This window comes from Asparagus officinalis, chromosome 2, assembly GCF_001876935.1.
Source record: "Asparagus officinalis chromosome 2, Aspof.V1, whole genome shotgun sequence".
Lineage (NCBI taxonomy): Eukaryota > Viridiplantae > Streptophyta > Magnoliopsida > Asparagales > Asparagaceae > Asparagus > Asparagus officinalis.
In genome coordinates, this window is record NC_033795.1 from 9,054,773 (window position 1) to 9,078,036 (window position 23,264).

The 23,264-nt window shown below is 36.9% G+C and overlaps 2 protein-coding genes and 1 long non-coding RNA gene across 3 annotated transcripts in view; 2 read left to right on the plus strand and 1 right to left on the minus strand.

Annotated features, from left to right (window-relative positions):
• Window positions 1-1,902, plus strand: part of LOC109830796 (ankyrin repeat-containing protein At5g02620-like) — a 16,161-nt gene extending 14,259 nt beyond the window's left edge. Inside the window, exon 5 of the mRNA XM_020398161.1 lies at window positions 1,358-1,902. Coding sequence (XP_020253750.1) covers window positions 1,358-1,858 — 501 coding nt within the window. The 3' untranslated portion in view covers window positions 1,859-1,902. The remainder of the gene's footprint in view (window positions 1-1,357) is intronic.
• On the plus strand, window positions 3,337-11,025 carry LOC109830163. Its single transcript, XR_002244216.1, has 6 exons — window positions 3,337-3,553; window positions 4,212-4,266; window positions 5,931-6,121; window positions 6,195-6,292; window positions 6,387-6,525; window positions 10,710-11,025. It is a non-coding gene; the product is annotated as an uncharacterized LOC109830163 (long non-coding RNA).
• On the minus strand, window positions 12,542-23,029 carry LOC109830164 (DNA-directed RNA polymerases II, IV and V subunit 11-like). Its single transcript, XM_020397338.1, has 5 exons — window positions 22,897-23,029; window positions 22,713-22,802; window positions 22,535-22,613; window positions 22,126-22,221; window positions 12,542-12,752 (listed from the first exon to the last, which is right to left on the minus strand). The coding sequence occupies exons 1-5, from the start codon at window positions 22,947-22,949 to the stop codon at window positions 12,708-12,710; spliced, it is 363 nt and encodes a 120-aa protein (XP_020252927.1). The 5' UTR covers window positions 22,950-23,029; the 3' UTR covers window positions 12,542-12,707.

Here is a 23,264-nt window from a genome sequence, read left to right on the forward strand (position 1 = left end):
ATGGTATTAAATCACGTGCATTGCACGTGTGTAAAAACTAGTATATATATATATATATATATATATAAGAAAAATGGGTATGCTTTGGTACCAAACACAAAAATTTATGTTTGTTAGTGAGATGACATAATCCCCTCATTTATGCTTGGTACCAAGCATACCAAATTTTCTCATATATATATCAGTGCCTTTCTCCTGCGGATCAGTTCGTACGGATTGAGCGTAAATGAGTGGTTTTTGGGTTTTTTCGCAAAATGTTTCCGCTGACGGAAACGAATCTCGTGACCAGCTCACGGGGGCTCTTTTGCAAAATGGTTGATGATTTTAATTCCCTCTCGTGACCCATTCGTTCTCTCTCTCTCTCCCAAAAAATCCCAAATCCTCCTACAGATCCCATCGGACCTCCCCTCCAACGCCGACGATCTCTCAAATCACCGACGACCGTCGTCAAGTTGGAGACCACCGACAACGAAGAAGTCCATCCCCGCCGACCGTGACCCACTATCCCCGCCGTCGAGCCACGAATCCGACGTCTGAGACCACCGACGACGACGAAGTCCATCCCCACCGACCGTGACCCACTATCCCCGCCGTCGAGCCACGAATCCGACGTCTGAGACCACCGACGACGACGAAGTCCATCCCCACCGACCGTGACCCACTATCCCCAACTCCCTCGAGCTCGATCTCGACCTCACCCAACTCAGGTAACCACGACGTCCCCGACTTATTAATTGTACTTCAGAAGTCATCTTTTTCTAGTTTATCAACTAATATTATCTGTTCTGCATTTCCCCTTTCTCCATAGCATCCTAAAATCAAAATGGTTTTATTTCTTTTCAAATTATAATTCTGTTCGTGATTGTTGAAACGTTTTGCAGTGTATATAACCACATATGCCTTTGGTTTTTTATATGAACAGTTAGTCTATATCTGTTCGTGAAATTAAAAATAATTTGAATCCCCTTTATCAGCAAGTAGTAATTACAGATATCTCGTACTCTAATTATAGTTGTATGTCTGTGTTAAATGTGGGCTAGCTGTTGTTCTTGCTTGTGGGCTAGCAAGAGTAAAGTTGGGCTGATGTACCCTTTGATATGGTATGCCCCATTAACAACACATCAGCCAAGAGCATATGGAGACACACCATCTTATGTTTAATCATAAATATATGCATATTCGTATATGTATTTATATATGTATATACATTAAATGCACATATTTACATTTCCTGATACTAAAAATGTAATATATACCTCTAGACATGCACATATATCCGCCAGGATCTTCATCCCTATTCGTTTCGATATTAGAAAACATAGGAAGTATGACTCCTCCATTTACTTCTCTATTTCAGATACCAGGACAGTACGCAGGCCAAGGAGACGACAACTATGCAACAGGTGAAGCCTACATTGCCACCGGTGCCGCCTTTGTCATCTTCCTCATCTCTGACTCCTTCGCCCTCTTCATCTCTCTTGCCGTAGTCATGGTCCAAACATCTCTAGTCGTTATCGATCCAAAAGCACTAAAGCTAATGGTCTTCGTCGTTAACAAGCTTATGTGGGCGTGTTGCATCTCAATATCCATATCTTTCGTGTCACTCTCATATGTAGTTATCGGACAGGATAACTGGTGGTTGACATGGTCAACTGTCGTGGTCGCCGCATTGATACTTCTTGGGACTCTCGGGATCATGCTGTACTGTGTCGTTAAGTATCGGGTACAGAGGAAGAGGATCAAGAGGAGCATAAAGAAGGCTGTGTCTGGGATTGGGGAGTCCTTTGGTAGATGTAGGTCGTTGGTGACGGAGACGCTGCTTAAAATTGAATGCAAGAAGAAGGTTTATGCGATTTGAGAATGGTTTTGGTTCATTCCTAATGTTTTTAGGCGATATTTTTGTTACCTTTCCCTGTATTGTTTGATTAATTGATTGTATTTACTCTTTGTTTTACTAAAATATCAATTGGGTTTATAACAGGGCTTAAGTAGAGATACTTGTTCTATGATGCTTATCATACTTGCAGCGTGTTACAATCTAATTTTTAGAACTATTGAAGTTATTAACATGTCGAAGGCTGCTACAGATTCTGAATATTTCATGATGGGCGGCTATATATGTGCCGTATCATATATCCCAAAAACACAATAAAACATAAAAAAGATATCTCCCATTGGTGTAGATCTTAAGGTTTGGATTCGAGCATGAGAGTATACAGTAAATCAAGTTCATTACATTAATTAACGATGCATTAAAAGAATATCAACCATTTAATAAATAAACTTAAAGATTTTTATATGGATCAAATGATTGATATTTCTCCAATTTTTCATTAACATAATGAGAGACGTAATATGTTCCCTGTGTTCAACAAACAAACTTAATCAATAAAATTTAGGTTTGTTTTCCTCTCGCGAGTCTTGAAGAATGAACACGTGGACCCAGAAAGACTGAACGAGAACAAGGAAATAAATTAACAAAAAATGTGTCGACGTGCAACATTGGATAAACAGGAGGACACCACGTGTAACATTTTAAAACTTTAGGGTATTTATCTATAACAATTAAATACTTTAGGGTATTTAAGCGCACGGTTATATAATAAGATGCATTAAAGTGCAAGGTTGATGAAACTATAGCATTTAAGTGCAATTTAGCCTTAAAAAAGGAAAAATGGGTTAAATGTGGGTTAAAAAAAACCTCACATAAAAGGGGAACAAAAATAGGAGAAACAGAAGCTGACCAAAATACAATAAGCAAACCATTTTTATATTTTTTTTATCTATACAGTATGCGGGAAAACGGGGAAGGTGGTGGGATGTAGTTGTTGCGGATCGGGTTTAATTTAAAAAAAATAAATCTCAAACCACTTTTAAATAGCGATCAAAAAATGGATTTTGCCCACAATCGCCCACCATTCGCTGCTGTGGTGAGTTGATGGTCGCTTTTGTAAGCGAAAAACGCATATTCCGTAATATGTCACCGCTATTAGGCGATAGCGTAGCGGGAATGGACCGCTAACGCTATTAGCGTCGCTATTGCAGGGCTATTTACCGCTATTTATAACAGTGATAATTAGATCCTTTTTCGCCGATGAGAGTGTTGAATGTCTCTAGCAAAGAGAAGATATAGCTAATAAAGTAGTCGAAAGACTACTTTTTTTAATCACAATTGTGAATGTAGTATCCCTTCACAAATAATAAATTTCACTTCTCTTGAGATAAGTTAATATATGCAAATCACAAAGTTTGGGGGTGTTGTGCAAAAGTTTTTCATTCCCTAATCTTCCTGTCGCCGCATCAGAGAATCGGTGGCCTCTTGCCATTTGAGCGAGGGTTGGCACCGACTTGACATGGGTATAAAAAATAGGAAAAAAAAAAGAAAAAAAGAAGAAAAAAAAATCTAAAACCGTATCCTTGCACACTCCTCTCAAGCTCCGATTCTCATCCAACTTGAACTCATGCTACTATAGTAAACAGTAAGGCGTAATTGAGAAGAAAATAGGGAAGAGAGGGGAGAAGGAGAGTAGTTAATCAAACAACTCATAGCAAGGTACGATCTTCTCTCATATTTTACTTGGTTGAATTCATGTAATAGAGTAAGGGTAAGCTATCTTGGGCAATCAAAGGGAAATTAAAATAAATTGAGGAAAAAATAATAATAAGAGAATGTGTACCTAGCTGTCGGCGAGTGTTGTCGTCAACCCCAACCATCGGCGAGCCTCGGCCTCGGGAGCCGCTGCTTCGACGCGAAACCTAGGCGCGGCCGCGCCGAAACTGGCCGCAGAAGAGCAGAAGGAGATAGAGAGAGAGAGAGAGAATCGAAAAAAAATAAAATGAAAATGAGGAGGAAACGGGAAGAAGAAGGGATAGATGAGAGAGAAAGAGGGAAAATTTAATTAAATAACCAAATTGTTTGGGACCCTTGAAAGATTATTAGTTTGTATATGGGTCCAAAAGATAAAGAGGAATGAAAATATTTATGAGGATCCTATTGTTTAGTAAACTGCAACCAGACCCACAAAATTCTAACTTTGTAATTAAGCTAGATAAATTGTTAAGATTAGAAAAGAAGCCTACAAGGAACCTATTTATAGATTTTAATTATTATTGATTATATTTGAATTTAGTTTGCTCTAGATTATGAATTGATTTACCTATAATATATGTTTGTCTTAAATTAATAATTAGTCTTATATCTTATATTATAGGATCCGGTTGATATCCAGGGGAGTAATATTTTGGGGACAATCGTGTCCATTAGAGGTGAATTTTTTTCTCACTAGTATTTTTATGATATATAATTGCATGAGTACATAGTATTATGTTTGAATAATCTTGTGCTCGAAAAATAAATGGTCTATTATTTTTCGTGTATATGAAAGTTAAATGTGATTTCATCTATTTCTGTTGTGGTCTATCCTATAATACGTTGTTAGCCTCGTACAAGATATGAAAAGCAAATTTGATTTTATGTAAAATATAAAAAGTGAATTTGGCTCTCATGCAGTTTCAAATAATTGTGGGTATTGCTTTATCTGAAAGCTTGATGAAGTATTTTGAACGTATTTCAATAGTTTAACGGATTCAAAGATTTTCTATGACTTAATATCTAATAAAAGTAAAGAAAAATAAAAAATTCGTAAACTGTTTTAACTGGGATGAGGAGTTTTACCGTGTCCACTTTATTTAAAAATATCTGTAAATTCTGATACACAAGGTATTACTCATTTGACAAGTGATTCTCGATGTTTTCAAACCCTTAAAAAGTTCACTGTGGAGTGATTCTGCCTACCATATGGTGAATGCATTTTTATTTGACCTCTCTGTATTAGCCCCTATGTATTGGCCCTTCTGTACTTGGCCAGTAATCTATGACAGTATTAGGTGCATTCGATTCTCAGAAATTATCTATTATATGATGTGTTTTACGCATTCCCATGCTATTTGGCTATAATTCGTAGCCTTAGTGTGACCTATGAGGTAAATTTCATATTCATGAATAACTCATCGAGAATTAAGATTCTGACAATTGACTGTGAAATTGAGAAAATAATAATTCTTTGGTTTTGTACAATTTAATAGTTTTTTTTCTTTCTAATGTTTACTTTGATTCAAAAAGGGACTGACTCTAGAAAATATTACAATATATTCAGTTACACATAAGAAATAAATTATAACCGTTGCATTTTCTTGAAGATGACAATATTACAATTTTTTGATCGTATTTTGCTATTCTTGAACCTCTGATGCAAAACTTATAATTCGTTATTTCTGTGAATTATTATTATTATTATTATTATTATTATTTTGTTAATTATCTAGAAACTCTAGTGGGGAATGTTCTCACTGAGCCCTAGCTCACCCCGTTGTTTTTAATTTTTTTTCAGATCTGACGTAGCGTCATAGTAGTCGAACTTTTGGTTATGACATTTTGTTGAGAGGCGTTATATGGAAAGCCTCCTTTTTTATATTACATACAGTCAACAATATGATTTATTTTGTAGATGCTTATAATGATGAGCTTGTGGGTTGTGAGTACCGATTATATACATATATATAGTTGCTTTGAACTTCCATCATCAGCAGGTTTATAAATATTTTGTGATAAACTATGTGATATAAAGTGTCAGGCTTGACTCGTGCATAAGACTTGTCTTGTGCATGGGTCGCTGCTGTCGCGTAACCTGTATTTATGAATTTTCGTTGCAGTTTTGGGGCGTGACAGTGAGTGCATGCATGTGATATTACATGCGTGCATACGTGCTATGTATACTTGTTTCCATCACTTGCCGTATTAAACATGATGAGTGTGGTGATTGCCAGGTTTTGGTATCTGCAATGTTTTAGGTGGCTTTATGAGCTCATGATATATTTGATTTTCACTAATGATTTAATATCAGGGACTGTCATTTTATTTGCTTATATAGTGGCTTGGTGGACCGACAAGAAGAGGAAGGGAGAACTATAAATGGAGAAGTCAAAGCATGGATGGAGCTTTTATGCTTGTATCTGATGAAGAGTTTGGTGCAGAAGTACCTACACAAAGTCTCTTGTTGAAGGTTCAAGCACAGTGCCAGTATCAGAATACAAGCCAATTCCTGATCTTGATTATCTCCAGGTATACTCTTCTTTCTACGATAAATAGGCAATGTCCTTCAGTTGCGGGTCATGATAGTTTTTATTTGGATTAGAAATATACGACTAAGGAAATTAAATGAGTGGGACTCGTAATATGGGATTCATGCCTCAGCAGCTTATTGAGATTCTTAGCTATGCTATGGTGATAACGGTACGTTATTGATTCATTATTTGCAATGACTTAGTATCCCGACATCCTTTGGACTTCTTTCTGAATCAGAGGAGCCTTTGTATTTAAATTGCAGAAAAATCATATTTTTACTTCAGGAGCATCAGGGACTAATGCTGCGGAGCCCTGAGAGCAGAAAAACCAGAGTTACTTACTGTAATCTTGCCCCAGATCTGAAAATGCAACCACCTGAGAGTCAGGAGTTGTTGGCTAACGTAAGCGATTTGTAACTCTTTTTCCATAGAACTGTCCCTGCAACTATTCTCATCACTATGGGTTTTTGTTGCATTTCTATCATTACTTCCTCTGATCCTTGGTGTGTTCAATTGCACAATTGCCATAAGTGGTTTATGTGAACTTGACCAAAAAGTTTAAGCCCTCTAAAGACGAACTTTTGGAATTTGGAATTATACCCATCTGAGTATTTTAAACAGTCGGCAGTGCTACTTGACACAGGGATTTTCTGCCCCCACTTTATGAACCTAACCATCGTTTGTCAAGTATCCATCTCTATCTCTTTTGCAATTGTTGCTGCCACGGGCTTTGCTTTGCTCTTGCAACCTCAAGGTGAATTTGAGGATTACTTTCTGAAGTTCAATCAAAAGGAGTTGTCGGCCCTTGATGTTGTGCGCGGCGCGGAAGCGGGACAAACAAACGGGCGTGCTTCGAGAACCAAATCAATTCAAACGTCGAGATAAAGACCAAAACAACCAAAATAACGGCACAAATCCAAACACAATAGTTTAACGTGGTTTGGCAATTGCCTACGTCCACGGGGCAAGAAGGGGATGTGGTTTTCACTAATAGAGAAGAAGAGTACAAACTAAGATTATAAATCACTCGAAGGAACAAACTAATCTCACCACAAAGCTCTCAATCTCTCCAAATAAAACCCTAAACAAATAGCTCAGAAAACTCTACTTTATCTGTGCTCCAATATCCCCAAACCAATCTCCAATCAAAGCTAAGGAAACCCTAAAAAACGTGTCTATTTATAGCAAAACACAATCCCAAACAGATTAGGATTCTAAAAACCAAAAACAAAACAAAATAGGAATCCTAATAACCTCATGTTACCAAAATAGATTAGGAATCCTAATAGATTAGGAATACTGCTATCCAATAATTCTCCACCTCAGCGAAGTGTTCCCAAAACCGAGTCGACACCAACAAAACCAAATGCCTCACTTGCTGCTTCTCAATCCTCAACAAGTCGAGGCCCAAACGGGAGTGCGAACACTCACCCAAACGTGGTATCTACTCACCAAATCGGCTACATCAAAACTGACTGCCTACGTATCCTCTTGCCCAAGGAATCAAGCATTCACGTAATTCACCCAAACAGCCTCCAAAAGCCCTCAAACAAATAGAAGAGCACGCAACCCTCCTCCATCATCACCAAATCTGCGACTGATAGCACCTCCAATGATCTCAAACTGAAACGATCCAAACACCTTCACCTGAGGTGAACCAATGGCCATGTCCAAACTGTGCCTATCAGCTGCACTCAAATCAATCAACACGTCATCTGCATCCAAAACCAAATGATCTTCACGCTGTGTCACCTCAGCTGAAGTCCCAAATAATACAGAATGACCTGGAGTATGTGGAGTAAACTCCACCCAATGTGGAGTAGCATCACCCTCCACCCGCTGTGATATCCAACTGATCTGATCAACACTCTACCTGTCGAGAGTCCAATGTGACATACCTGATAAGAACGAAATCAGAAGCTCTCAAATGATAATCAAATGAGCCTCTGAATCCCAAACGTGCAATCGAATCAAATCTCACATCCTTGATGTGACCAAATACTGGGTAACCAAATATCTGACGCCAACCAAAATCTGAAGCAGCTCCACCAGATCCAATAACTCCTAATGCAGCAGTCGGCGACCTATGCATAAGATGACCCAAATATGTCAAAGCCTGAACTCCAAAACCAATGCTCGACATCAAACGTCGATCCTCCTCCAGAAAGAAACGATCAATCAAAAATATCATCTCATCTCGTCGCCCCAACGTTTCCTCTCCAACGAAGTGTCTCAAACTGCCATGAGCTCGGCACAAATACAGTAGGTCCCTCTTATACCTCCCTCTAAAACCAGAATGAAGTACCTTCACCTTACTGCCAATACACTTCTTCAACTGTTGTTGACTACTAGGATTTCAAAACCAACGGGACTTGGTTGCAACCCACAAATACCTAGTACAATCCCAACAAAGGAAACCAAAATACCAATTACCTTCTAATGATGCCTCCTTGGAAGACCCCCAAATGCCTGAATGAACATTAAATAGAAGACCCCTCAATCATCGAATAGAAGTGCCAAACTCCACCTAGGTCTCCTTGCTCATACCAACGTGCTCAAAGGACTTCAATATGCAGGTTAAGGGCACTTCTCAATCATCCAATGCACCGTATCAACAATCAAATATCCCAGCCTCAAATCCTTCTATCTCGGCCAACTATCTCAAAGCACCAACAAACAAAGAATAGATCCAAACTGATAAAGGAGAGATTTTTACCTCCAATTGAAACCCTAACAAGAGTCTCAAACGATCTCACGATCCACAAATAGGAAAAGTCCAACTTTTATCTCCAAACGAAGCCTCAAAGAGCCTCCAAAGCGATCTACTCCTCCAAATAGCCCAAGCGTCAACAAACCAATGCGGAAAACAAACCAAGAATAGATCCAAAACTGAGAAAAGAAAGAAACTTTACCAAAAAGATCCCACATTTCTCACCAACTGAAACCCTAGACGAGCTTCCCAAATTGATCTACTCCTCCAACCAAGACAAAACCCTAGATCTGAAATCCGGAGCTCTGATACCACTTGTTGTGCGCGGCACGGAAGCGGGACAAACAAACGGGCGTGCTTCGAGAACCAAATCAAACCAAACGTCGAGATAAAGACCAAAAAACCAAAATAACGGCACAAATCTAAACACAATAGTTTAACGTGGTTCGGCAATTACCTACGTACACGGGGCAAGAAGGGGATGTGGTTTTCACTAATAGAGAAGAAGAGTACAAACTGAGATTACAATTCATTCGAATGAACAACTAATCTCACCACAAAGCTCTCAATCTCTCCAAATAAAACCTTAAACAAATAGCTCAGAAAACTCTCCTTTTTCTGTGCTCCAATATCCCCAAACCAATCTCCAATCAAAGCCAAGGAAACCCTAAAAAACGTGTTTCTATTTATAGCAAAACACAATCCCAAACAGATTAGGATTCTAAAAACCAAAACCAAAACAAAATATGAATCCTAATAACCTCATGTTACCAAAATAGATTAGGAATCCTAATAGATTAGGAATATTGTTATCCAACACTTGAAACTTTTGGGTTAGTGATATTTTATGGGATTCTATTAGGTAGGCACACATTTATGCATGTGTATGTGAAGTATGAGTGTAGATGTATATGGTATTTTGAGGATGAAGAAATAGAGGAAAGTTGGTGGTTAGATATCTTCTTCAAATGCCCATTTACGATGAAGTATATATCCTACCATTTTGGTGAGAATGGTAATGGTGGGATAACTGGAAAGAATGACGTGTCACAATATATCATTACATACTTCTCTTATTCATCTAGTGACATGCATATACTTGTTTTTATTAACTACAAAAGAAAATAAAGAACAACACGTCTGTTAGTTTGATCAAGTTTATACTTCTGCAGAAACTTCGTGTTTTGGCAAACCTGTTATTTTTTTAATTTTTTAATGCATTTTCCAGCTCAATAATCTTGTTGAGAAACCCGATCATTTGCCATTAATTGAAGCTAGCAGGTTAGTTCTCACGTCTGCTTCTACTCATCTTGGCCCTTTATGCAGTCTTTAAATGATCCAATATGGTAATCACTGGTGCCCCTAAAATAAATGCCTTATTTAATTTTCTGATTGAGATATAATCAGTACTTTTGTTGGGTATGAGCCCACATTTGGGTCCGAACATAATTATTCCCTATATAAATTTCAAGACGTGATTTTCTGGAAATGGCTTGTGTAATTGTTGGGTTTTTTTTCCCCTCATTATCAAGTTATTTGTCTATCTATCCAAATGCAAGAGCTTTGACTTTCAAGTAATATGATGCAAAACGAATCAGGAACTTCCTTTTATTCATTACCAAGAATTACATTGAACTAATGGGTTATTCTAGTTAATTTTGAAACGGTAATTATTACCAAGTGCTTGGCAATATCTATATTTGAGCCTTAACCTTCACATCAATTCTTTCAGAAATTGTTATATGAAATTCTTTGTTGTTATTTGCTTATGTCACTACTGATCTATGGTTTTTCCGCTAATCTTATGGTAGTTTAATGCTAATAAAGCAAAGACTATGGACATTATTTTGATGCATCCTTGTTGGTAAAATTATAGGTTGTGCGACGGAGACATTCTCTCACATGTGCAACAAGTGATATGCTTTGCGTTCCATGACAGCAGACTGCTCATGGAAACTTACCAAAAGCGAAGAATCTCCGAAAGATTGTTACTCTCTTTTATTTGGACTAAAAATCATCATAATTGATGCTCCGATAGCGTTTACTTTATTTATAAACAAATAGGCATGGCTCCTTTCTGCAAATATTATTTTTGCTTTTCTTTTGTCCTTACTTTGTCTAGGAAAGCTATGAATTTGTTTCGGTGGTGAAGGGAGCCTGTAATCATTTTTTTTTATTCTTTTATAGAAAGAAAATGCAAATTCGTCCATATGAGCTATTGGACGTTTCCTTTGTTACTGTTTATTTTGTTAATGTTTTGAGTGTAAGCCTAGTATCTATGTTCTTAGCTTCTGCTTCTGTTCTGTTTAATTACTTGGTGCACGGTAGCTGGAGATTTGTGATTATTCCTGCATTAATTGGTTTTGATTAAATAATAAGTTGTTGAGTTATGACATTTTATGTTTTAAGAACATATTGTGGCATTTTGGGGGTTCCAGAATCAAGCCAACATCTCAGTTTGACTGTAACATCCCTCAATGAGGATGTATATGATTTTCACTAAACTAGTATAGTGCACGTTTTTGCACGTAAACATACTTGTTTTGTGTTATAAATTTTTTTTTCCCCGTATACTGGTAATTACTATAAAGTATACTGTGTTATCCAGGAAGTTGTTTCAGTATGTATCGGTACTATAAAATTGCATGAATTTTTGCAGAATACTTTACTAAAGGACATCGTTGACAACTAGAAAGTAAATGCAAACTAGACAGACAGAGAGATGAAAAAATCAACAACAAGCGTAGGTCAACAAGCACGAGGGATCATCATTATCCAAGATCCCCTGAGGGGTAACAACGCAAAACCCGAGCATGAGGGATCATCATTCTCCAAGATCCCCTGAGCGGTCACGACACAAAACCCGAGCACAAGGGATCATCATTCTTCAAGATCCCCTGAACGGTAACAACCAAGAAACTGGCTGGTTTTCTGTCGCTCCTCTGTCCAAACTGCTGCTTCCGTTCTCAATCACAATGCAGTTGCTCCTGATCCAGACGTTGAACCTGGCGCTATTGACGTGCAGGATCTTGACAAACCCAACATGGACGAAGTCGCCCCCGCACAGAAAGGCGGACATGTGAAGCTGCCAGTTGAGGTCATAGATCTTCCAGGAAACTCAACCGATTCTGATGGTGAGGGAGTCAGCTTAGTAGCTGCCGAGGCAGTAGTCAGGGAGCTCACTGGTGGGGCAGAGCAGGATGCTATAGCCGTTTGCTGATGGCTGATGGGCCTCTGGTGTTGAGCTGCTTGCCGTACTGACGTACTCCACTACGGTTAGCCCAGTTCTGGTGATTTTGTAGCAATACATGGCCATGGTTTTCACTTGTGAGAAACACAGAAATTGATTGCTCCTTGGCCTTGGCATACAAACAAGACCTACAAGACTTATTGATCATTTGACAAAACACAAGCACTCAAAAGTTTGGAGTAACCAACAACAATTACCAAGTTCCTAGCTATAGACTGATGACCCCCAGGGACTTCGTTCTAGGCAAGTAAAACTTCAAAAACAAAGTTCGGGCGGTTTATGTGCAAAAACCCCCAAAGGTGTGCGTGGTTAAGCAAAATTAACTCTTTAGTACCCGGCATAATAACCTCTGCATGTTCATCAGCTGGATGAGAAACTATAGTCTTATGCCCAATCGGAAATTTCGACCGATATTATCCATATCTCGGGCTCATGCAAAATTTCATCTTAAGTGGACAGATAGAAGTTATAGATATCTAATGATTTAGAAGACAGCATCAAACCATCCAGATAGAGAACATTAGAAAAAGTTACATCCATCACTTGCCAACACAAACGTCTCATAACCAATTTAAGTTCAAGTTACGTTCAAGTATATGGTTTCACTGCACTTAAAAATAGCATCTAGTAGCTCAATCTCTGCTTCTCCTCATATCTGATCTTCTCTTCCTGCAAGCGAAAGGTTAAAGGCTATTTGTTAGTTAACAAACGGGGAAATTATCTGCCATGTCTACCATCTTTTCCCAACAAATTCAACTGCATTTGTAGAGTTAAGGTGTTCATTTCCTCAGAGATAATAGGTTAATAAAGACGTGATGTTTAAGTCTAAAAAGTTGATGAATTAATGTCTAGTTGTAGTCAAGATTGACAGCTGATACATATTAGAGACAAGGCATACATCAAGAACAGCCAGATTTCACTTGCATTGTATGGGTTAATGAACATCTCATACCAACCAAAACAAATAACTTACTGCATCGCATTGTCAAGTAAACTTCAAATGATATTGACATGCAGTTGATTGAAGAGAGAACATATGATAAAGATTATTTAAGCAAAAGAAATATGTCAATCATGTGCCAACGAATGCTTCTACTTGTGCACACGAACATGAGAAAAAATGGATTCATGGAAGTTCAAATTAATTGCATTGGCACATTTATTCATGATAATGCAGATGCTTTAATGACTAAAAGAAAATTGGTAGCTCACTAGTAAAGAGATTATGAGTTTCATGCTCCACTAAAGAGTAGTGTTGCATCAGAAAAGAGGTCTCTATAATCTACATATCTAATCATAAATGAATTGAGGACAAGGATTGTGCTAATGTTGTCTTATCTCTTATGGGTAAACATCGAAGGGATGGATCAACTTACGAAACTGACAGGCCAATATGGGAGAGAAGAGGAGAAAAAAAAATGTGCGAAAGAAAAAAGCAATTAGGGTATACTATCTTTAGTAACCACCAAGAAAAGTACGGCGGATAATGAAAATATTTGGGTATATCAAGAGTAACAGGAAGAAGAAAGAAAAAACTCACAAGCTGTACGGCACATTGAACCACACTACAAAATCTTATTGAAGAAAAATGATTGGAGCTAATCAGCCCAATTTAGTGGAGAAAAAATGATTGGAGTTAATCAACCCAATTTAGTAATGCTACAGAAACATGTGTGTTTTCTCATCAAAAGAAGCGGATGAACTTGTCATTGTTCTATTGATTTGAAAACGAAAATTCAAGTTTTCTATTGATTTGAAAACGAAAATTCAAGTGTTTGGTTATGGGAAGTTGTGCCGAAAAGATCTAGATTCCTTGCCCCGTTGACCAAGCCAGCGTTCTTGTGCTGGCTGATGCTTGTTATTTGTCTTGTTTTGTTTGAACTTGGTGTGAAGGGAGCTCTTTCTTGAACTTAAAGTTTATCTTAGAGAAATTGCCTCGTTTGATAAAGAAAGCCGAGTTTTGAGCAAGGGTACAAGGTGCTGACACCAGATTTAGAACCAGTATAAAAAGGCTAAAATCTTGTAAAACAAGATTTTTGAACTGCGGCACAATGTTAGAGCTCGGGAGCAGCTGGAACTAATGCACAATAAATAGGCATTCAAGAACCCTCTCAAAGTTGGTGAAGGGTCTCTATTTATAGGCTGAAAAACCCTTCATAGCACGGGATTTAGCTTGCGCGAACCTGAGCGAGGTTCATGACAATCGCACACGACGCACAGTCATTTAAATGCAGTGCAGTCCTTTACAGCTCACTGCACCACACGGCTGTCAGAAGGCTGCCGCGTGAGGTTGGAACTGTCCGCTCTCATTAAATACGACGTGGTCGTAGCAGCTTTTTTATCCCCACAGCTTAGACTGTGGTGTGCACGGCATTCAGATCAACAACTTTTGGACTTACTCTGGCTGCGCGGGGTTAGAACCGCACACCAGTATGATGAACAGTACCTCGTACTGCAAGTCAGTAAATGATGTATCCTGAGCATTAATTGCAGGGGATTTGGGCTATTTAACTTCTGCATGGGTTGCCATCACCGCGATTTGTCGCCCTTTGATAACCTTGCATCAGGAGCGGGGTTGTATCCATGCGCGGAGATCAGCTGCACATGACTTATGAACTGCGCGCCACTGAAACCATGTGCCACCCTTAACCTCACGCTGTAGTTCAGTTCAGAGCGCTGTTAGGGCTGATTTGCAACTCGTTTCGACTTGGGATTTTGGGATCACCTATCCTGAGCAAAATTGGGACTTTCATGACTTTGAGAAGCCCACTGGTCATATTAAATGACCAAATTGCCCTTAGTGGGCTCCATGCTGTACCCGGGTAATCTTATCTGATGGTTTGCATTTTTTGACCGCCCACAATGTGTAAACTAGATTAACGTAAGGCATCAAATAGGGAGCAAAAGGGGGTTACTACAGTCCCAACCATCCTGTGGGTATACATCAAATCTGATATGGTGGAGGATTATTATCAGCATACATCTAAATGCATAAGCAGTGGAATAAGACCAAAAAAATTCCTGTAACAGTTTATCCCAACCATGGCGACAAGAAAGTATGGTTAGCTCTATCAAGAAAGACATTTTCCACTTCAATGAGTTTGTTTCAGAAAAATCCATTACTTGATAACGGTCCCAGACTCACACTGGTGCGGTATAATTGGATATATAGCGAAAACATGCAAGAGGATAGGCCACCTACACTAGAGAACATATAGTCAAAATGCACATGACATGAAAAAAAAATGTTTCAGAGTTAGAAACTTTTAATTAGAGTTGCAATGGACATAATGAGATTTCAAATCTCTAATCACTTTTTTGAGTTCATATTCTTAAATCAAGATGCAGTAATTTATTGGTCCAAATTTGTCACAGGTGAAAGAGGAATGATATTCATCTTTCTTTAATGGAGCTATTTGCAAGAGATTTAATATTTGAAATTAGGATTATTTACATCCCCGTACCTTGTGATATAGTATAATTAAATGGGTGACTCTTGGGTTTGTATATCTACACAGATAACCCTAAGGTTACCGACTGATATTCACAGGTAATCCAATCAAAGTATTCTTAGGGTTAGCCATGTAAGCTAAGTCAGTAATCTTAGGATTATCCATGTAGATACAGAAAGCCCACAGTCACTTGTGTAATTACACCATACCATAGGGTACCGGGATGTAAAAAATTCTTGAATTTTTTTTTAACATAACATGTAACTCTATATTGCATTTAACAGTCTTTTATATAGGTTTAATAGACTTGAATGTATTTTAGTCTTATTTTTGACAGCTTTCAAATATAAAAATATTTCCATAATATATTTAGATAGTTATTTATAGGTCTCATAGATTATTTCAAAATTAATTGAGAGAAAGAGGTGAAGTAGGAAAGGAGGGTGAGGTGAAAGAAGAGGGAGAGAAACAAATGTAGTGTGTTTGGATAGTAGTAGTTGGAGCCTAATGTTGTTCCTAGTATCTTTCAAAAGGTTGTTGCAAAAGCAAAATAATCTAAAAGTAGGGGAAATGTTGCTGCATGCAAATTGAATAATGTTCCAACCGGAATTCAGAACTGTACATGATTTATTCAGTGTTATTGAGGCGCAAGGCGCAATGCGGGGGGCAAAGGTCCCTTACGAGCACCATGCGCAAGGCGCACAACGAGGCGCGCGCCTCACTAATTGAGACGCATAACTCAAACTAATATTTGCCAACATCATAAGATCATAAGACAGAAACATATAAGTAACATATTAGTTACCTACATCCAAAATTATGAGAATATCAACTTAAATCATCAAATTATGCTAACTGAATTTTTAAAGTAACAAAAAAGATACAAGAAACATGTATTTAAATAATCAAATTAAGTGATTAATAATTATGAGCATATGTTTATAAATTGTCACATAAAAAGACTAAGAAATATAATTAACAAACATGACTGTTCATAATTTTCTAGTTAGTATTCTTAATTGATATTTGCTACTTAGCATGAAAAGATAAAGAATGAATGTAACATTTACATATTTACATGTTCATAATTTGCTAGTTAGCATGCTAATTAGAGAAGTTACAATTAGCAAACAAGTATACTAAATTACTAATTATTGTTTCCTTTTTATAGGTTAAACATGAAAAGATGAATATAGATTAGCAACTAGTAAGAAAGAGTATATTTCATGATATAAATATGTAATTATGTAAATTATTTTAAAAAAATAGAAGAAAGAGTATGTTACATAACGCAGGTGTGAGGCGCACGTGAGGCGCACGCGAGGCACGAGCGAGGCGCATGTGAGGCGCACGCGAGGCGTGTGCCTCGCTGCGTGAAGCGCCCCACCTCGCTTGCGGGGCGCATTTCCCCCAGACCGAAGCGCCCCGCGCCCGGGGCGCGCGCCTCAATAAGCCTGGATGTATTAAATGCAAATGTTATTCCGACTACTTCCAAACAAACACACTTATTTTATTTGAGATAAAATTACTAATCTATCTCAATGTTTCTTTGCGATGTTCTCTTTACATCAAATTTTCTCCTGGCCCTAATCCTCCCGTTATAAATTAGTAAAAATATTGGAATAGATAGATGGATTTTTATTATCACAACCAATTAAGAATAAACACACAATTAGAGGGGATTAGGTTGGGGATTGAAAGTAAAATTGTGTGACTTTTAATAAAAGTATTTTGGCTTGTTAAGTATTCCGGTTTTACAAAGTGCGCTCACATTTGTAGGATTTGAGATAAATAGGTGAGAGAAAGAAATTGAGATACAAATACCAATGCATATCCTAAAGACACTGAAAACAGGTTCCATAAAATAGAACGTAGACATTTACTAAAAATGATAGTGATCTAGTTTATCTATATTTGAGATGGTATAATCAGTGTTGTCAATGCGCGAGGCGCAAGGCAGGGCGCAAAGCATCTTTACGCGCACATGCGCAAGGCGCAATGTAATGCGCGTGCCCGAGTGATGCGAGGCGCACACCGCACACATAATTTTTCAATATATATAATCAAACGCGAAAGAACATGTTTTTAGAATTTACATGATAAATAATATCTTACTACAAAATCACAATATAATGCCTTAATTTCTAATGCTAACACCTAATATAGTAGCAAAAATCATATAGTTTCAAATCAAATGTTAAATCAAGACTAATATCCAAGTAAAGGATTAGTAATGGTCCTCAATTGAAGGCTATTAGAAAGGCTTAATGAATTTATTTTGTTTTTTGGGATATGGAATATCAAATATAAAGACTCGATTGAAATGTTAACAAACAAAACTATATGAGGATATGTACTACATGCACCCTGCACAAAGTAAGGATGTACGCGAGGCGCAAAAGGCATTGTTGCATCAGATGTGGGGCGCTTCGTCACCGCCCCGCATCGTAAGGCGCATGAGGCGCAATAAGGCGAGCGCCTTTGAAAACACTGGGTATAATATTAACATTTAAAGATAGATATAAGAATCAAAATTAACAAGAGTAGCATTAAATGTCAATTGCTATTTGTGACATTCACATTCCTGTATGCAAATCATCCTCAAAGGAAAATGGCAATTTTAACCAAAGAAGTTTTTGATTGCTTAGTACCTTATTAATTTACCAAGTGTATTCCATTTGTAGATAAACATGCAGACATATGAGAGAAAGAAATACAGATAGAATAGAAGTGTGAGGTTTGAAATATTTAATTTGTTTCGTTTGAGTTTTATAAATTTACAAACTTATCCTATAAAACAGCAATATACCTTAAAAGTACAATACCAGAATGAGGAATGTTCATCATTCTTTCAACCTTTTTATCTCACTATTTCATACTAAATAAGTACACAGTTAAAATCATGTGTGCATAATGCATGTGACAAAAAAAGCTGAATGGTACCAAGTAAATAAATTTAAAATCCGAGTGTAAAAACCTATTTCACACATCCAAGCACCTAAAATATAAAAACACGCTGGAAAAAATGATAGATTTCTACCCCCTCACTATATCAATAAATAAAAGTAATATCTAAAATTTAATTGTTTAAGTGTATTAATAGGTATATTCATATCAGCTACAAGCTGAAAAGATACACATAAAAAAGGAAAGAAACAAATTACATGAAAAATATATTCGAATGTGTATTGTAAATAATATATTTCTCTACAACAAAATTATCTATGAAAATATTTCATAAATATTGCCTCTTAATTTAAAGTTTAAAATTTATTTACTTAATATGATAAAATTCAATGTTCTGTCACGCACATTATGCACGTGATATTTTAAATCTATACTAGTTTATAATGAAATAATAAGGGTAAAAATGTTGAAAGAATGTAAAAAATCCTCATTTCATTGTATTTTTTGGGTGTATTATTGTTTTAAAATGATAAATTTGTAAATTTACAAAATTTGCAGTATGAAATAAACTAACCATTTTTGACCTTTTCTACCTTATCTGTGTTTTGTCTATATATGCTTACAAATGGAGTCTACTTAGTAAAAATTGGCATGATGCTAAACAATTCAAACTGCTTTTGTTGAAGTAACCATTTTTTCCGAGTGATCTTTATGACATGAATGTAAATACCACAAATGGTGAACTGACATTTAATACTACTCTTGTTAATTTTGATTTCCATATGTATTCACAAACTTCTGTTTCATACCATCTCAAATGATAAAGTAGACTGATATTATTCCCATTAAATGCTCACCTTCTCCATCATAAGAGACTCATGTTCGACCCTCTATGATAATTCAATATTTATGTTGTATCTCTATTCCTTTCTCACATTTTTATCTTTATACCTACAAAGAAGTACACATTACAAGACAGGTGTGATATTTAATAATCTGAATTGTTTTTGTTAAGTTCGCACCATTTTTCCTTCGATCCTCAACCTAAGCGTCAGTCTAATAGTGTATTTTTCTTAAAGGAATGTGATAATAAAAATCTATGCTATCTCTATGTATCTATTATAATATATATACTACTCTATAATTGAAGGTTTGGGCTAGGAAAAGATGAACGAAAACGCTATGAAGAAACACAAGATAAAATGATAATTTTGTCTCAAATATATAAGGATGTGTTTGATTAGGAATAACAAATGCATTCACTGCATCATATAGTTCTGACTCTCTTATAACACTTCTCAATTTGGAAGCATTCCCCTATATTTAGCCTATTTTCCTTTGGCAACAATCGTTTGGTGTTGCGAGAACCAACCATACACATGTATTGAAATTTGGATGAAAATGGAACAACATGCAGCTCTAACAACTCCTATCTAAGAGCATCTCCAACAGTTTCCCTAAAAATTTCTCCAAAATGGGGAAGCAAAAGTCATATTCTCCAAATTATTTTTGCTCCAACTCCAACAGTTTCCTCATTTTGAAGAATCCTGCATTTATTACAATAATAAAAATATTCTACATCCCTATTTTGGGATGCTCTTATGCATTGGAACTGCCCCCATGGCTTTTAATTACGGATTTTGTTTTATATTTATTTTCTCCTCCATCCCGTTTTGAAAAACGTGCTGCATTTATGACAAAGATCTCCCCAAATATTTGAAGAATGCCCCAGATTTGGGGAAGACTCCCCTTTTTTCTCCTCCATCCCTATTTTGGGGAATGAAATGGGGAATCCGTTGGACCAAAAAAAAGCCCAAAATTCTCCAAAAGTAAGAATACCAATAAAATGGGGAAGCTGCTGGAGATGCTCTAATACACCCTAAACATTGTTTCGTCCTTTGTGTCTCTCCTGTCATACTTGCTTTCCTACTTCACTTCTCTCACGTATTTAAATTTGAAATTTAATCTCTTAACCTATAAAGAAAAAACTATAAAAATGCATTATGGTAATATTCAGTATATTTGAAAATGGTGAAAATTAATTTAAAAAAGGGATTTGAAACTATTAAATATTTATTAGAGTATTCGTCCATTAAATCTATAAATAAAAATTATTAAAAATAATATAGAATTACAAAAGTATGTATGATATTGAAAATTATTTTAAAAAAAAACTTAAACTTAAAACTTTCCTGCAACTGGTTCCAAATATGATTCCTATTTCACCTTAAAACCCTTACACCAACAAATCAGTCATCTTCATTGATGAATACAAACTCCAAAATGTAATTGAACTTTGAAAATCTCAATATGTCTACTGCACCTCTATCTAACTGTTCGACTACGATATACTTTTTCACGTCACTGCATTTGCATGTGCTGAATTTTCTCGTCATTTACTGTTGCCCACTATGGAACGTATTAACATAGGAGAATTTACTAATCCAAAGCCTTCTGCTTTGGAAGTGCTAGATGATATCTAGTAGACTAGTATCAATAGTCAGGGAAAAAGCCATACGAAATGGTTTGGAAAGGTTCTCAGTTTGTAGGCTTGTCTAAAAGCATGGTAGTTCAAAGAAAACTTCACATGAATTAATTAAGTAAACATGTTCAGGTATTTGTTTATCGTAGCTAGAGCATTTAGTACATAAATGTGTTCAGAGATTTGTTTGTTACATCTACAAGTCATAAAAGCTTATGATGGCCTAACAAGCAAGGAGGAGGGTGAGCCCAAGAAAATATGATTCCCATAATTCCTTAAGAATGCAATAGTGCTTGCTTAGACGGTAGTCAAAGGTCTGAGGCCTAAGATAGCACAACCAATACTTTCACAGAGAAACACTTACTCACTTAGACAGCAATCCAAAATTTTATTATGGGATTACTTCTATGAAGAACTACTTTCAGACTAAAAGAATGGATAATGTTTAAAGAACTGTTCAAAAGAGATGGGACCTAATATGGCAGAAGATTTGACAACTACGCATGTTCCAAGGATATTGATGATGTAATGAATGGGAAAGAGACTGAACAATAGAGTATAATGCATGAGAAAGCTCCAATCGTGAGGGGTTGTCTGGAACCAAACGCATTTTGTAAGTCTTATGGGACTCTGGTCAGACCAAAGGAGAAGGACTTCGTTCAGGCAGCATTATACTAATCAAACAACTACAGTTACAGTGACATGATGACTTTGATGTTCTTATCCACGAGCCCGAGATGCCAAGGCATATCAGCCTATGCATAGTATTATATGGAAATAATAAAGTTGGTGCTCATTAACAGAACCAACCTGTCCTCCCATTAGTTACATCTAAAGAACGACAAATTTTCACCTAAGACAGATTAACTACAGAGAACATTCTGCAGATGGTATATCATATAGACTGAAATCTTAAAATTTCATGTTCTTCTACACTAAAGAATGCTAAACATGTTAAAAATTGAAGTAGAAAGATCTTGTGACCACATGAGGTCGAATTTCATAATTGCCACTTTGAACAGTGGGTTCTACAACTATAATTGGTGGAAGAGAAGCCACTAGCAAGCGTTAAATTGGACAGATAAGGAATACAATGATATAGCATTGGATGAGGGGTGTTACTACAGCTGAGTATTAAAAAAACAAAATAAATAAACAAATCATGCAGTTGACCCTTAAATGGTGGGGGTAACTACTATACCTCAAAAGCTTTCTTCAAATACTGCAGCTCCTTGTCAAGATCTTCAATCCCCTGTCTATATGCCTGCGATGGCGAAGACTGGCTTGTAGTGTGGATCTGCAAAGAGCACAAGGGATGTCAAGCCGACACATTTTTCTGAAGGAAAAAGAAAAGGACATCCGCTAATTTACAAAATTACACTAAATTTGCAATTTTTGAATTTTGCACACTATTTATTTTATTTTTTTACCAGTGTAGTTAAAATTTGGCATCTGTACATATTAACACTGTTACGTGAAACTAATAACAAAAATATCCCAGTGGAAACACATTCTCAATACCCAATATCAGTATTAGAAAAACTGCAGTTGATCAAATCTTAAAACCCTAAACCCCTAAAAACACCAGCTTTTCAACGCAAAAAACTTACCCTCACTAAGATCTTATACTGGAGAGGATGAGGAAGCTTGTACCCCGCGAAAAGTACATTCGGATCCCTATGCAGCTGCCTGTATTTCCCAAAAAAAAAAAAAAACCCAAATCAAAGCCAACAAAAGGGGGGAAACCCAAATTACGACAAAGAAAAGGGGGCAAAATGAAAATTTTACATCCGAAGTATGTTTCCAATAGTATGATCCTCTCGTTCAATGGTGAAGGAGGCGGCGTTGACGATCTTGGTGTCCCTCTCGTACGAGACCCTGCGATTTCGTCCTCGTTGTGAAATTAAACTAAAAGGATTTGGGCGGAAATGAAAATTTGAAAGAGGGAGGGGGTGGAGAGAAAAAACTTTACTTCTTTGTGCCTTCCGGTACGACGAATCGCTCGTATCGATCGGGGGCGTTCATGGCTGCTGCTCTTCGATTCCTTGGTCGGAAAGGGGTTCGACGTTGAAGTTGAAGGAGAGGGGTTTTATCTAGAATTAGAACGCACCCGCATTTTCATTCCCAGTCATAGTGTGGGACCCACGAAAGGTTGGGCTCTTGTTGGGCCGGCAAAGAGCTGTGAGTTATATATTCAGTTTAACGACGCATCAATATGGTATGCCTTTGCGTTACTTTTGAATCGTCAAAATTGTCAGATCGGTATATTTTGTGGATCCTAAGTGACAAAATGGTATAAATTTTTTAACTTTTATCAAATTGGTATATTATGTAGCCTCC

Excerpts from the sequence above, each read along its gene's own strand:
- LOC109830164 (XM_020397338.1), bottom strand. The coding sequence starts at position 22,949 with ATGAACGCCCCCGATCGATACGAGCGATTCGTCGTACCGGAAGGCACA. Across the intron at positions 22,803-22,896 it reads GTACCGGAAGGCACAAAGAA|GGTCTCGTACGAGAGGGACA; the intron begins GTAAAGTTTTTT and ends ACGAAATCGCAG. Across the intron at positions 22,222-22,534 it reads AGTATAAGATCTTAGTGAGG|ATCCACACTACAAGCCAGTC; the intron begins GTAAGTTTTTTG and ends TGCTCTTTGCAG.